The following is a 16,874-nucleotide window of genomic DNA, read 5'->3' as shown; positions in this document are numbered from 1 at the left end:
ATACGTTTTTTTTAAGAGAGTTGCACATCTTGGCACAGCATAATTCAGTAAATGTTAGCTGTTAATGTTATCAATATTATGAAATTTGGTATTATGTTTTAGTTCCTTGATCAACAGGTAATAAAAGACTACCTTTAAATTGCATTCTCTTTTAACACAGAATTATTGTTATTACCTTGAAGCTTTTTCCCACCGAACTTAGATCTGGCCTCACAATCATTCCAGCGAGGGTATCCCAAGAGGCCACTGTCAATGGGTTTGGAAATGGCATATGAGAAGAAATATTTTTTCCATTCCCATTCTTTTTTTAAAAGATTTTATTTATGTATTCGAGAGAGAGAGAGAGCACATGCACACAAGCAGGAGGAGGGGCAGAGGGAGAAGCAGGCTCCACACTAAGCAGGGAGCCCAACATGGGACTCCATCCTTGAACTCCGGGATCATAACCTGAGTGAAAGGCAGATGCTTAACCAACTGAGCCACCCAGGCATCCCCTCTAATCCTGCTCTCAAAAAGCACCAGATTGTGCATCCAAAGGTGACTCTAATTTGTAATGAAGGCACTCCTATTTTGCTTCCTTTGAGATGCTCACAATGATCCACTGTTACTGTTTACTTTTGTTCATGCTGCTTCTCACTTTAATAGGCCCAGGAAGTAATAGGCTCTGCTTTCTTTTTCCAATTGAAGATGTTAGGGTATAATAAAATTAGGAAATTGCTACCCATGACTCAACCCTTTCCTTTTATCCAAGTCAGCTTTTCCTGTTCATTTTCCCCTCAATTTATATCCAATGGCTTATGAAAAATAAGAGCAAAGATTAATGTGTTTACTATGTGCTAGATATTGTTTTAAGATATTCACATATATTAACTGAATTATTTAAATCTCACCCAAACTAGGTTTGTAATGCCATTCTCTTTTTTATATAACTTTTGAGAAAATTGAGGCATGAATATGGATTATTGAAATAATATGGAATCTTGCCCAAGGTCTCCCTTCTAAGAATAGCAGAACCAGAGTTTGGGTCCAGGTAATCTCCCAAGTCTATACATATTTCTTCAAGAAAATGAGTGATAGAATGGTCTCTCATATTCTCTTCATTTCATAAATGTCCTTACTGTACTTTCCAGGCTTGCCCCCAAAGCAATCTTTAATCAAGATGGTTTATAAATGACTCTTTATTTTTATTCTCCATTGCCCTTTTGGCTTCTAAGAATCAAGAGTTTCCTTCTTTGGAAAGCAGATTTTTTTAAGACATACTGATCCTTCCCAGGCTCTTCTCTTCCTCTGGAAAAAATATTCTTTTTTTTTTTTTCCTTTAAATTGTTCCACAGTGGAGCTAAGATATACTTACCTATTTTTGACAATGGGAGTTGATATTCCTGTTTCATATCAGCCAATTTGGAAACATTTAGTAGGAAGGAGGCAAAGGCTTTTGTAATGTCCATGTTATACTCATGTAAAGCATCGTTAAAATCCTCAGGGAGATCATCAAGGAAAACCTAAATCATCAGGGATATCATTAAGAACAATGGAAAGCCAAATAGATTTTTAGAAAGATCTATATGCCTTCCTTGAATACTAAAACTTTGGAAGAGTGGCAAAGAACACTGCAATATAATTCTGTAGTCACCTTATTTATTCAATTATTCATTCAAATTATTTAGTCAATTATTTATTCAATAATATAATTGTTACATTCTTTCATCTGTGAAATTGAAGTAAAATTCATTTTTTGTTTCTATGTGTATTTATAAAAACTAGTACACTCACTTAAAATTTTGCTTTCACACTACTTAATCAACACCATCTTTTTCTTTTTTTTTAATTTTTTATTTAAATTCCAGTGTGGTTAACATCCAGTTTAATATTAATTCCAAGTGTACAGTATAGTGATTCAACACTTCCATACAACACTGACCACATTTCCTTAACAGATCCCAGACACAGGACTTTTTATATCTTCCTTGGTTAGTTTTGGAAGGTTGCATTTTCTAGGAATATGCCCATTTTGTCCAAATAACAAAATGTAATGGCATAAATTATTCATAATACCCTCTTTTAGTCTTCTCAATGTCCAAAGTAAGAGCTGTAGTAATATCCCATTTTCTGTCCCGATATTTGTAAAATTTACCTTTAATTAGATTTTCTATTTGTTTTATTTTCTGAGCGTAAGCTGAAAAATTAAATCATTGATTTTTTTCAGCCTTTAATCTTTTCTAAGATATAATTATAAGCCTATAAATTTTGCTCTAAGCCTATAAATTTTGTATGAGTTACATCTTGTATTTGTATATTTATTATTGTTTAATTAAAATATTTAATGATTTCATTTTATTCTCATCCTATTTATATTTTGTCCAATGTATTTTCTTAATTTTTTACTTTATTTTTTCAGTGTTCCAAGATTCATTGCTTATGCACCACACCCAGTGCTCCATGCAATACGTGCCTTCCATAATACCCACCACCAAGCTTACTCAACCTCCCACCCCACTCCCCTCCAAAATCCTCAGTTTGTTTCTCAGAGTCAACAGTCTCTCATGGTTTGTCTCCCCCTCCAATTTCCCCCAACTCACTTCTCCTCTCCATCTCCCCATGTTCTCCATGTTATTCCTTATGCTCCACAAATAAGCGAAACCATATGATAATTGACTCTCTCTGCTTGACTTATTTCACTCAGCATAATCTCTTCCAGTCCCATTCATGTTGATACAAAAGTTGGGTATTCATCCTTTCTGATGGAGGCATAATATTCCATTGTATATATGGACTATATCTTCTTTATCCATTCATCTGTTGAAGGGCATCTTGGCTCTTTCCACAGTTTGGCAACTGTGGCCACTGCTGCTATGAACACTGGGGTACATCTGGCCCTTCTTTTCACTGCATTTGTATCTTTGGGTAGGGTCATAGGGTCATAGGGTAGCTGTATTTTTAATTTTTTGAGGAATCTCTGCACTATTTTCCAAAGTGGCAGTACCAACTTACATTCCCACCAACAGTGTAAGAGGGTTCCCTTTCTTCACATCCTCTCCAACACTTGTTTCTTGTCTTGCTAATTTTGGCCATTCTAACTGGTATAAGGTGGTGTCTCAATGTGGTTTTATTTGAATCTCCCTGATGGCTAATGATAATAAACATTTTCTCATTTGTCTGTTAAATATTTATATGTCTTCTTTGGAGAAATGTCTGTTCATGCCTTCTGCCCATTTCTGATGTGATTATCTGTTTTTTGAGCATTCAGTTGAGGAATTCTTTATAGATCTTGGATATCAGCCCTTTGTCTGTAGTGTCATTTGTGAATATCTTCTCCCATTCCGTGAGTTGCCACTTTGCTTTGTTGACTATTTCCTTTGCTGTACAGAAGCTTTTCAGATACTTAATTGTGAAATTCACGAATCATAATTTCAGACAGAAGGTCTTAAGGGCAGCTAGGGGGAAGATATGCCTTATGTACAGAGGAAAGACTATCAGAATAACATCAGCCCTGTCCATAGAAACCTGGAAAGCCAGAAAGGGCTGGCAAGATATATTCAGGATACTAATAAGAAGAGCATGCAACCAAGAATACTCTATCCAGCAAGGCTGACATTCAAAATGGTTGGAGAGATAAGACCGGCAAGGTTTAAAAGAGTAGGTGGCACTACAAGAAATATTGAGGGGCATTCTATAAAAGAAAAAAGAACCCAAGAGTGACATAGAACAGAAATTTATAGAGACAATCTGTAGAAACAAGGACTTCACAGGCAACATGATATCAATAAAAACTTATCTTTCAATAATCACTCTCATCATAAACAACCTAAATGTTCCCAAAAAATGGCCCAGGGTTGCAGACTGGATAAAAGGACAGGACCCATATGTTGTCTACAAGAGACATATTTGGAACCTAAAGATACATCCAGACTGAAAGTGAAGGGATGGAGAACAATCTTACATGCCAACGGGCCTCAAAAGAAAGCTGGGGTGGTGATTCTCTCATCAGATAAATTAGATTTTAAGCTAAAGATAGTAGTCAGAGATACAGAAGGACACTACATCATTATTAAAGGGTCTATCCATCAAGAATATCTAACAATTTATAAATATTTATGCCCCCAATATGGGAGCAGTCAACTACATAAGTTAACTGTTAACCAAAATAAAGAGTCATACTGATATGACTACATTAATTGTAGGGGCTCTTACCATGCCACTCTCAGTAATAGATCATCCAAGCAGAAAATCAATAAAGAAACAAGAGCTTTGAATGACACATTGGACCAGATGGACCTCATAGATATATACAGAACTCTCTACCCTAAAACAACAGAATACTCATCCTTCTCGAGCACACATGGAATTTTCTCCAAGATAGACCACATACTGGGTCACAAATCAGGGATCAACCAATACCAAAAGATTGAGATTATTCCCTGATTATTCTCACAATGCTTTGGAACTGAAACTCAACCACAAGAAAAATTTTGGGAGGAATTCAAACACTTGGAAGCTAAAGACAATCCTGCTCAAGAATGTTTGGATCAACCATGAAATCAGAGAAGAACTTAAACAATTCATGGAAACCAATGAGAATGAAGACACATCAGTCCAAAACCTATGGGATATGGCAAAGGCAGTCCTGGGGTGGGGGAATATATAGCCATCCAAGCCTCACTCCAAAAAACCAAAAAAATCCTGAATACACCAACACTCTTTACTGGAAAATCAACCCCAAATTAAGCCAGCCACCTGCCCAAGAAGGGAAATAATCAAGATTAGAGCAGAGTTCAATGAGTTAGAAACTAGAGATACAGCAGAACACATCAATGAAACTAGAAGCTGGTTCTTTAGAAGAATCAATAAGAACAATAAACCACTGGCCAAACTAATCCAAAAGAAAAGAGAAAGGACCCAAATTAATAAATAATGAATGAAAGGGGCAGAGATCACGACTAACACCAAGAAAATAGAAACAATCATCAGAAATTATTATCAACATTTATATGTCAGTAAGTTAAGCAACCTAGATGAAATGGATGCATTCCTGGAAATCTATAAATTTCTAAAACTGAATCAGGAAGAAATTGACAGCCTAAATAGAACAATATCTAGTAACGAGATTGAAGCAGTGACCAAAAACCTCCCAAAAAACAAGAGTCCAGGACCTGATGGATTCCGTGGAGAATTCTACAAAACATCCAAAAAAACAGATAATACCTATTCTCCTGAAGCTGTTTCAAAAAATAGAAACAGAAAGAAAACTTCCAGACTCTTTCTATGAATTCAGCATTACCTTGATTCCCAAACCAGGCAAAGATTCCACCAAAAAGGAGAATTTCTGACCAATATTCCTGATGAATATGGATGCCAAGATTCTCAACAAGATCCTAACCAATATGATCCAACAGTACATTAAAAAGATTATCCATCAAGACCAGGTGGGATTTATCCATGGCATGCAAGGGTGGTTCAACATTCGCAAATCAATGTGATAGAACAAATCAATAAGAGAAAGGAGAAGAACCACATGGTCCCCTCAATTGATGCAGAAAAAGCATTTGACAAAATACAGCATCCATTCCTGATTAAAACTATTCAAAATATAGGGATAGAGGGAACATTTCTCAACTTCATAAAACCTATGAAAAACCCACAGCGAATATCATTCTCAATAAGGAAAAGCTGACAGCCTTCCCTTTGAGATCAGGAACATGACAAGGATGCCCACTCTCACCACTGTTCTTCAACATAGTACTAGAAATACTAGCAACAGCAATCAGAAAACAAAAAGAAATAAAAGGTATTCAAATTGGCAAAGAAGTCAAACTCTCTCTATTCACAGATGACATGATACTTTATATAGAAAGCCCAAAGTCTCCACCCCAACTACTAGAACTCATACAGCAATTCAGTAATGTGGCAGGATACAAAATCAATACACAGAAATCATTTGCTTTCTTATACATTCTAACAATGCATTTGTATCAATGTATATGTATCAGTGTAATTATTCTAACAATGAAAATATAGAAAGGGAAATTAGAGAATTGATTCCATTTACTCTAGCTCCAAGAAGCATAAGATATCTGGAAATAAACCTAACCAAAGAGGTAAAGTATCTGTACTCGAGGAACTACAGAACACTCATGAAAGAAATTGAAGAAGACACAAAAAGATGGAAAAACATTCCATGTTCATGGATCAAAAGAATAAACATTGTTAAAATGTCTGTGCTGTCTAGAGCAATAGTCTATATCTGTCTATATCTGTGCTGTATACTTTCAATGCCATCCTGATCAAAATTCCACTGGCATTTTTCAGAGTGCTGGTACAAACATTCCTAAAATTTGTATGGAACCAGAGGAGACATCGAATTGCTAAGGAAATGTTGAAAAATAAAAACAAAACTGACGACATCACATTGCCTGATTTCAAGCTTTACTACGAAGCTGTGATTACCAAGACAGTATGGTACTGGCATAAAAACAGACACATAGACGAGTGGAACAGAGTAGAGAGTCCAGATACGGACCCGCAACTCTGTGGTCAAATAATCTTCGACAAAGCAGGAAAAAATATCCAGTGGAAGAAAGACTCTTCAATAAATGGTGCTGGGAAAATTGGACAGCTATGTATAGAAGAATGAAACCCGGCCATTCTCTCACACCATATACAAAGATAAACTCAAAATGGATAAAAGACCTCAATGTGAGGCAGGAATCTATCAAAATCCTAGAGGAGAACATAGGCGGTAACCTCTTCAACATCAGCCACAGCAACTTCTAAGACATGTCTCCAAAGGCAAAGGAAACAAAAGTGAAAATGAACTTTTGAGACTTCATTAAGGTAAGAATTTTAAAAGGTATTTTACCACAGTAAGCACTACAAGTACAAATTTTTTAAAATCAGTGTTACAAGGCTTTAAGCAACTAATTAGGGCTCTGTCATACCACCTACACCCTCAGTCCCAGAACCATGTTAAAGTCTCCTGCTATTTCTTTTGTTGACCTATGTATTTAGAAATGCATCTATCTAATTTTCAGGCAACTCAGGAATTTTGGATTCTTCTGGTAAGTATTTACTTGGCATATCTATTCTTCTATCATTTTACCTTCAACCTTTCTGGGACCATATAGCTAAAATGTGATTTGTATAAACAGCATATAATTGTGGTTTTTTTCTTAATAATATCTAAAAATGTTAGTATTTTACCTGAAGTATTTAGTACATGTCTTTCCAATGCAGTTACTTATACAGTTGAGTTTGTATATACAACTTTAATATTTAGTTTCTATCCAGACCATATATTATATATTATTTTTCTCTGTTCTTGCCTTTTTTTAAAATCAGGTTTTCTTCTATTAACATTTGTGCACTATTTTGCTAGTCTTTATCCCAGAGAATATAAAATACATTTTTAATTTTCACAACTCTTAATAGTATAAGAACTTAAAATATTCAAATATATTTACCCTTCCCAACACTTATGTTATGATTATCATGCATTTTAGTTTATATATATATATATATATATATATAATAGATTTTATAACTATTTTTGGATACAGTAGATATTTATTTATATTTACCCACACATTTATCCTTTCTAGTAGATTTCATGACCTGTTACATCTTCAAGTCTCCCAAGTTTAGATGTTTTTGTCTGCCTAAAATATATGGTATTTCTTTTAACACATATACAAGAAACTATTAGAACTAACCAACGGTAACAGCAAAGTTGGAGGATACAAGATCAACATAAATAGTTGTGTTTCAAAAAAAATGTATTTCTATACATTAAGTAAGTATCTGAAAAGAAAATTAGGACAATCTCATTTGTGATAGCATTCAAAATAATCTTAAAGAGAGGGAATAAAGCCAGAGGCATCACATTTTGTAATTTTAGAACACATTATAAGGGTACAGTAATTAAAACAGTATTGTATTAGTATCATGAAAGACATATAGACTAATGGAACAAAATAGAGTCCAGAAAAAAATCCAAGTATATATGGTCAAAAAATCTTTGACAAGGGTGTCAAGAACATACAATGGGAAAAGGATGATCTCTTCAACAAATGGTGTTGGCAAAATTTGATAAACACATGTAAAAGAATGAAATTGACCCTTACCATACACTATACATAAAAACAAACTCAAATGCATTAAAGAATTAAATGTAAGACCTGAAACTATAAAATTCATAGAAGAAAATATAAGGACATTGGTCTTAGAAATGATTTTTTATATGACACTAGAAGCACAGGCAACAAAAATGAAAATAAATAAGTAGGACTAAGGAAATGATTTTTTTTTAATATGACACCAGAAGCACAGGCAACAAAAATGAAAATAAATAAGTAGGACTAAATCAAACTAAAACATTCTGCATAGCAAAGGAAATAATAAAGTGAAAAGGCATTTCCAGAATGGAAGAAAATATTTCTAATATTTCAACTACCTGGTAAGGGGAAAATATCCAAATATATAAATAAATCTTCTACAACTCTATAGCAAAAAAATTTTAAAAGTGGGCAAAGGACTTGATTAGACATTTTTCCAAAGAAGTCATACAAATGACCACTACGTGTATTAAAAGTTGCTCAACTGCACTAATCATTAGGGAAATGCAGATGAAGCCCACATTAGATATTGTCTCCTACCTGTTAGTATGGGTATTATCAAAAAATCAAAAAGGTAAGTGTTGAGGAGAATATAGAAAAATTAGAATCCCTGTACACTCTTGGTAGAAATGTACACTGATGCAGACACTATGGAGAACATTTAGAGTTTTCCTCAAAAAATTAAAAATAGAACTACCATATGATCCCGGAATCCCATTGTCATGTATATATCAAAAGAATTAAAATAAGGATCTTGAAGAGATATCTGTACCCCCTTGTTCACTTCAAAACTATTCACAATAAGCTAGATATGGAAACAACCCAAATGTCCATCAAGAGATGAATGGATACGGTAATGTGTTATATACATACAATAGAATATTATACTACATTTAAAAGGAAGGAAATCTTTCCATTAGCAAAAACATGGATGAACCTAGAGGATATTATGCTAAGTAAAATAAGCCAGTCACAGAAGGACAAGTAATTCATGATTTCATGTAACGGAATTTATATCTTATAAATTCTATTTATATTCCACTTATATCATAAATGGTTAAACTCATAGATGCAGAGACTAGAATGGTGACTCCCAGGGCCTGGGTGGAGGAAGAAAGGGGGAATTGTTTTTCATTGGATATAAAGTTTCTGTTATGCAAGATAAATAAATTCTAGAGATCGACTGTACAATGGAGTACCTATAGTTAACAATACAATATTGTTAAGTTTAAAATACATAAAGAGGATAAATCTCATGTTAAGTGCTCCTACCAAAAAAAAGAAAAGCCACCTTACACACAAGGAATATGGGATATGATGAATATATGTCATACCTGGGTTGTAGTGATGATATCATGGATATATGCACATGTCCAAACTATTAAGACATATATATTAAATGTGTGCAATTCCTTGTATATCAGATATACCTCAGTAATAATAAAGTTAAAAAAGTAAAATAAGATTCATGAATACCTTCCTGATGTATTATTAAATCAATTACAATATATTTAGCCTATTTTAAATTATGTTTAAAACATGCAAAATATACATACATATTTATGTATGAAAATAGAGTAGGAGGAAATTTTTTGCCCATTTTCTTCTAGCTTCAACTATTTTGGTTAAAAAGTCAGCTATCATATGTAGCTTAAGTATGCAACTTTTCATCTACTTCTGCTTTCTCTTCTGGTAATATGGCAAATGTTTTTGTTGACTATGAAAAAAAAAAGTCAGCTATCAATATCATTGCTTTTTTCAAGGAAATGCCTGTTTCAGCTCTAGCTGGTTTATGATTTTCTCTTTGTTTTTTACTTTCAATAGTTTTAGTTTAACATTTATATTTATCCTTCTTGAAGTTGACTAATAAGCTTTTGGAACTATGGAGTGCTGCCTTTTACCAGCTTTAGAAAATTCCCAAATAGAAGAGTTTTGAATACTCTTCTGCCATTTTCTTCCCTTCTTTTCTTAATAGACTCCCATTAAATAACATTAGACCTTTTGACTGTAATCCATATTTCTCTTATGCTATCTGCCTTCAATTTTTTTCTTCTGTGGTACAGTTTGGGTACTTTTTGTTGAGCTGTCAGCTCATTGATTCTGACTTCTGATAGGCATATTCTGATCAGATATTATATTTCTCAATTCTTACATTTCCATTTAATTATGTGGTAAAATTCTAATTATCTGGTGAAATTCTCTAACCTTCCATGAATTTTTTCTATCACTATCTCCTGTTTTCTAACACTTCTCCTATTTATCTATCATTTTTCCTATTTTCTTGAACATACTAATCATACTTAAATTCTCTGCCTCTTAACTCTAATATCTGAATCATCTGTGTGTCGACTACTATTGCCTGCTTTTCTTTCTGCCAATTGGTCATATTCTTGCTTATTCACTTTTTTAGTTCTGGGATTTTTTTTTTCCACCATAAATTGTTTATAAAAGGACCTGATAGGCTTCAAATGATATTATCTTCCACCAGAGTGAGTTTTCCCATTTTTGTATCTGGTTATGTGATTGAAGATGTGATCACTTCAGTCCAAATAGAGATTAAAGTGGTATTGCTGGTATAGTTTTCCAGTTTTATTAGGTTTCCATCTATACCTGACTTAACTTTGTTCTTGAGTCATGAGTCTCTTGGGACTTTGAGTATGAGGCTGATGGGACTTGTTTTCTCAGTCCTAAAAGACTGCCAAAGATCTACCTCTTTCCTACAGAGCTTCCTAACCTTCCACATCTTCCAGTTCTAAAAGCCTTCAAAAATGTCTTGAGGGGCATACAAGCCTATGAATAAGTGCAGAACCTTCCTTTTAGTGGGTTTTTACTTAATAAATGCCACAAGATTGCAAACATTTGGTGTAGTAATCTAGCATTTCATGCAGACCTGGTACTCAGTAAACATTCTCAATAAACTCATAGAATCACTATGTCTCCCACGTTTCTGTTACTCTGCCTCATAAGGTCACTAAAAGCTTTAATAATTGTTTTAATCTCAGAAGCAGCTCTCTGTATATGCTAAGTAATATTTTTTACACCATGTTCAGAATGAACAAATTTGGTAGGAAGCCATGATTAAAGATTCCCATTACATCATTAGTAAGTTTTTGCCATTTTACAATTTTAGACAGTCAAATCCTCACTGTTTCCACAGCTCTCCATTGCAACACAAGTGATAACCTTCTACTATATCCTACCTGAAAGTGCACAAATTTCCAATGACCTTTAAAAAAGAGAAAAAGAAAGAGACTGGCAGACAGCGAGAAAGACAGGAGGTCTCCATGCAAAACCTTCCTTTAGTGTTTATCTTTATGATATCTTTCTTTGTGATAATCTAGATACTGAATTCTTAAGTTATATATAAATTGTTTAAACAAAACAAATAATACTTCAAGAGTTTACATGTGATTAAAAAATGTGAAGATGATAGGTCAATGACTAAAGTTATGTTCACTGGTCAAGAGAACATTCTGTGAGGGCTAAGATTTGTAATTTGACATTGTGGAGTTAGACAATATAGATTGACTCATCTCTTTTTGTTCCTTGTCACCTTCTACTAAAGCTATTTTATAACCCACCTATCCCACTTTCTCAGATTCCAGTGGGGTATATTAGCAACAGTATTTGATGTTGATTTAATAATAGCAAATCCTGATCAAAGAATATGTTGCAAATAAAATTGGAAAAGAGTTTTCCTGCTTTTATTCTACATGTGTCAAGGAATTATTTCTTTAATGACTATTCTAATGTTTTTTCACTGAGGACATTATAGTTCACAACATACACTTCTTGCCTGTAGCCCTACCTCCCAAGGTAAAAAGACCCTAAGGGAACTACAGATTCAATGATAGGAACAATTTGTTCATTTACTGTGTAATTATCTACATTTATTTCTTTAGCCACTTAATGCTATAATTTGACAGAGTCATACAATGAAATAGAAAACACAGGCAAAATTTTTTACCTTATTTTTTCCCAAGAAATTTAGTCTTTTGGTATATTGATATGGAGAGGCTTATGAATTAGAGGTTAAATATAACAGGGATTACAGAAAGAACAAACTATTATTCTATAAACAAATGAACCTTATATTGATAAAATCCTACTACTGCTGAATCATTTATGGTAGGAACTACTTAATGACATTAATTATTTAATGTTACCAGAAGCATACATTTTACCTTTGATTGATAAAACTTGACAGTAGTATCCTGGAACTTTGCTGGAAGAGGTCTTCTTCCAAACAGATTTGCCAATACTAACACTAGTTTTTCCATAACATCTTGAGAAAAATGTTTTGAATCTATACAATACAAAGCATCTTGTTATAAAGGTTAAAAAAAAAAAGTGCCAATCCCATTTTTAACATTTAAATTGGATATTATACTGCATTTCATTTCATGAAAACTGAAAATAATGTAACAAATATAGCAACGAAGGAATGACTATGTCTGCTGACAGTTTACATCTGTGCCTTCTTTTTTATTCTTGCTACCCCCACACTAGTTTGTACCAAAATCATTCCAACCACAAATTGCCTCATCTCCTTACCTGGATTCTACCCATCCCCCTCCCTTAACTTCAGGCCATGATCAGTTTTCCTAAAGCATCTATGATCTTGTCTCTCACTCATTCAAAAAATCCCTGTTTGCAGGTCAATACCTCATAAACAAAATCCAATCTCCTTAGCTTAGCATTTAAGGCTTTCCAAAATTCAGCTTACAAATAACCTCCCAGCTTTATCTTCCTTCTTTACCTTATTGCCACTCATATTAAGGTACAATCACTTGACTTACTTTCTATCCTTCATAACACATGAGCATTCTACTGCAGTGATTAAAAAGGTTCTACCTTTAATAAGTTGGGCTCTAGAGTCAGACTACTTATATTTGAATCTTGGCTCTGGCACTTATTAAAATTGTGTGACCATGGGGGCACCTGGGTGGCTCAGTAGGTTAAAGCCTCTGCCTTCGGCTCAGGTCACGGTCCCAGGGTCCTAGGATCGAGCCCCGCGTCGGGCTCTCTGCTCAGCAGGGAGCCTGCTTTCCCCTCTCTCTCTCTCTCTGACTGCCCCTACTTGTGATCTCTGTCTGTCAAATAAATAAACATTTTTTAAAAAATTGTGTGACCATGGTAATTTATTTAACATCTCTTTATCCGTTTCCTTACTTACAAAGGAGCAATAGCCATATCACATGCCTCATAAAGTTATCAAATTTTCTATCTCCATGATTATAATAGCATACACCCTCCCACCCCACCCACACCCATACAGCAATGAACACAACTGTACTTCCTGTTACAGGAAATTATTTCTCTTTTACAGAGCTTTTGCAGGAACAGAATTCCCTGAATAACCTTGTTTCAGGGAACAATGCATGTTCAGAGCATAATGAACTGGATTATTGCACAAAGTAAAATTTTGCTATCCATTTATGACAGAAATAAAGCAATGCTGTAAAAGGCATTGCATTTGAAAAGCATTAGGAAATACAATAAATTTAAGCACCAAAAAGAAAACATGTCTTTTAGGGACACTGTTTAAGGGTCTAGGCCTTGATTATAGAAATACTTTTTAATTTTTAAAAAAATGTATTAAATGGAATATTAGGTGGGCATAAAAATGGAATTCACAAAAAATTTATATGATACTGGCATAACTATATTTCAAGGAACATAAGATTCTAGATTGTACAATTAATACATCAGTTATTTAAATATACAGTTATATTCTATAAGAGTATGATTGGAATATTCATAAATACTAATTGTGAATATTATATTTAACATAATGCCTGACTATATCCCTTTTCTATAATGAGCACATATTACATTTAATTAGGAAAAATATTTATTAAAAAAATCACATATTTTTTAATTTGTTCTGAGTCTTGGAGTCCAGAAATCACTAAAGTTCATAAGAAACTGACATTTTAAAATAGATGTCACAAAATATGGCTATCTCCCATATGATCTGTATTAGTAGGTATACAAAACTTTATCTAATTTTGTATCTCTAAATTATCTAAATATTAACTTGTGTTTTCTATGTAGAAAAAATTTTCCTGAAGTGCTAGCTTCACTATGGTCTCTGTTACTATTTCAAGATTATACACACAACCATCAAGCTTACCTTTTCTAGTTGGCTGACAGAGATTGTGGAAAAGGCCTTTTACAAGAAAACTGACAAAAACAAGATTAGAAGGCTCATGATAATGCAAATGTGATACAAGTCCAGCAAACCCCACTGGTTTACCTTCTTGATCTAAATAGCCCTAAAAAACAAAAACAATTTATTAGTTTGACTCAACACACCACATCCATTAATTAATAAATAACATTAAGTGCTAGTTTAAAACAGTATTTAATGCCAATATAAGAGAGATTAATAATCGTTACCTGGGCCAAGTGTAATGATTATATTAATTAAAGAAATATTAGTCATTGGATATAATCTTCTAAAGACCACAATTCAGCAGGATAAAAAGTAAAGACAGCACCATTCCTATTTCACAAAAAGGCAAAAAGCAATCATACCTGTTTCATAAGGAATTGCAAAGAAAACAAGAAATAAAGTTTTAACATCTCCATGACTCTGGGTTTTTTGAAGGACAGCAATGAATGCTGTAGCACTGACAGCACCTTTAAAAAAGAATATGTTAATTCACAACATATTAGTTTTATGAAATATATTTGTAAATAATGATACAGATATATTGTAATTTAAATTTTTTTCTAATGATGTTTTGACATCTTAAAAAACCTTTCTGAAAAAAGAAACAAACAAAAAATCTTTCTGGTTGGGGAGAGACTGTCCCTTCCTGGGCTAGCTGACTCCTAAAGATAACAACTTGCCTAAAAGCATGCCTATCATATACAAACCAACCAAACCCAAGTTTATACCCCTAACTACTTCCTTCCCTAATTCTCACACATCTAGCCAATACTTTTGGTGTCCTAAATCATCCCAGAGGCATGTACAAGGTGACAAGAGGCCACCTGCTCAGCCCAAAACCCAGCAGAATTATTCAAACTAGCCAGTCCTAAACTGCTTTCTCTGCCCTGTCTTGCCTTTTCCACAGAAACTTAACAAAGGCAGTCACACCTAAATGTTCATGCTGCTCCATCTCTCGCCTCTTGGCGAGCTTAGTATCTTTCATATATAGTCCCACATAGTGTGCCCTAACTCCTGTCTCTGAGGCTTATACTTTATTCTCCTGAGCCTTACCTCTGTCCCTCCTGTCACTGCACCTATCACATAAAAGAATATATAATAATAGGATAAATATTACCCATATCTATTATATCACACAGATTCCTGCAATATATAAGATTCAGTTAAATTTCACATTATTTGCTTTACCATCTTCTTACATGGCATATCCTTCCTTTAACAAAAGAACATATAAAACAGAACCATCAGAACTGAAATATTGCTGAAAGATCTGATAATAAATGTGAACCCCTTTTACGAGCTTACACCTCTTGGCTCATTCTGGAGGAAAACAAGATTTCTTATTATATTCACTTCAGTGTCGTGGCAAAAATAATAGAATAGGGGTGCCTGGGTGGCTCAGTGGGTTAAGCCTCTGCCTTTGGCTCAGGTCATGATCTCAGGGTCCTGGGATCGATCTCTGCTCAGCAGGGAGCCTGCTTCCCCCCTCTCCCTCCACCTGTCTTTCTGCCTACTTGTGATCTCTCTCTCTCTCTGTCAAATAAATAAGTAAAAATCTTTAAAAAAAATAGAATAGGTTGATTAAAACAAAAATATTAAAAATATTGCTTTGTTTCTGGTGTAAAACAGCCCTGAGGTAGCACTTCAGGTAACTTTGAGCTGCCCACTAAAAAATCTCTGAGGTTCCAATAAAAGGAAATTTTCCTGATATCACCAAACTTAAGCCTGGCTACCATTAGACCTGAGAGTTTATAGAGCCTAGGAAGAGTGTGTCCTCACTGTAAGACCAGTGAACTATGTGGAAGGAAGCTGGGAGGATACAGATGAGAAAAAGAAGGGAGATAGGAAGGGGGATATAATGCCCATCACTTTTATTTTAGGATGAGTCTTTTTGAGAGTTTTCCAAATGTCCTTTCCTACTTCCTGTCTCTCTCTGTTGCTTTGCATTTAGCCATGGATGGCAACAGCTGAGTAGTAGGAGAGTGAGCAACTCATGGTGATTCACTGTAATCTTAGAGATCTAGACACATAACTAAAGTCGTACTAAGATAGTAAGGCCCCTGACAGAAATGTATACCATAGTTTGTAGTGATGAGTGGCATCCATATGATAAATGCGGCAGTGAGACTGGCAAGAGTAGACCAAGGAACTTTCAGTCCAGAAAAGCTACATAAGTTTAAAATGTACCAAACACTAACGTTTGAGCCAAAAGCTATTCAGCTACCCTCACATTTAATAGGGTATTTGAATAGCACTTAGATGGCCAGAGAGAAGCCAGAGTGAAATCATATATCCTATTTTTTGGCAGCCCATCTGACTTAAATGTACCTATATTCAAGTGAGAAATAGAAAAACCCACAAGAGATAAACTCTTTATAAGAAAACTGATCACCTTGCTAAGATACTAAAATATACTAAAAGTATTTATTAAATGTCTGTACCAGGGACTAAGACAAGCATCTTTGGCCACAGAGTGCTTATATTCCAGTGAAAAATATAGATAAAATAAATAAAAACATGATATACGATAGAAAGAAAGAAAGAAAGAAAGAAAGAAAGAAAGAAAGAAAGAAAGAAAGAAAGAAAGA

The 16,874-nt window shown here is 34.2% G+C and overlaps 1 protein-coding gene across 5 annotated transcripts in view; it reads right to left on the bottom strand.

Moving 5' to 3' along the window:
• The window catches only part of DDX60 (DExD/H-box helicase 60), a 123,039-nt gene that overhangs the window by 29,784 nt on the left and 76,381 nt on the right, over window positions 1-16,874 (bottom strand). For all 5 annotated transcript variants that reach the window (XM_059374208.1, XM_059374209.1, XM_059374205.1 and 2 more), the window contains exons 31-34: window positions 14,649-14,753; window positions 14,245-14,386; window positions 12,293-12,414; window positions 1,355-1,502 (exon numbers count right to left, since the gene is read on the bottom strand). In XM_059374208.1, coding sequence (XP_059230191.1) covers window positions 1,355-1,502; window positions 12,293-12,414; window positions 14,245-14,386; window positions 14,649-14,753 — 517 coding nt within the window. The remainder of the gene's footprint in view (window positions 1-1,354; window positions 1,503-12,292; window positions 12,415-14,244; window positions 14,387-14,648; window positions 14,754-16,874) is intronic.

Source organism: Mustela nigripes, chromosome 1 (assembly GCF_022355385.1).
Source record: "Mustela nigripes isolate SB6536 chromosome 1, MUSNIG.SB6536, whole genome shotgun sequence".
NCBI classification, from domain to species: domain Eukaryota; kingdom Metazoa; phylum Chordata; class Mammalia; order Carnivora; family Mustelidae; genus Mustela; species Mustela nigripes.
This window is presented reverse-complemented; position numbering and strand designations above follow the sequence as displayed.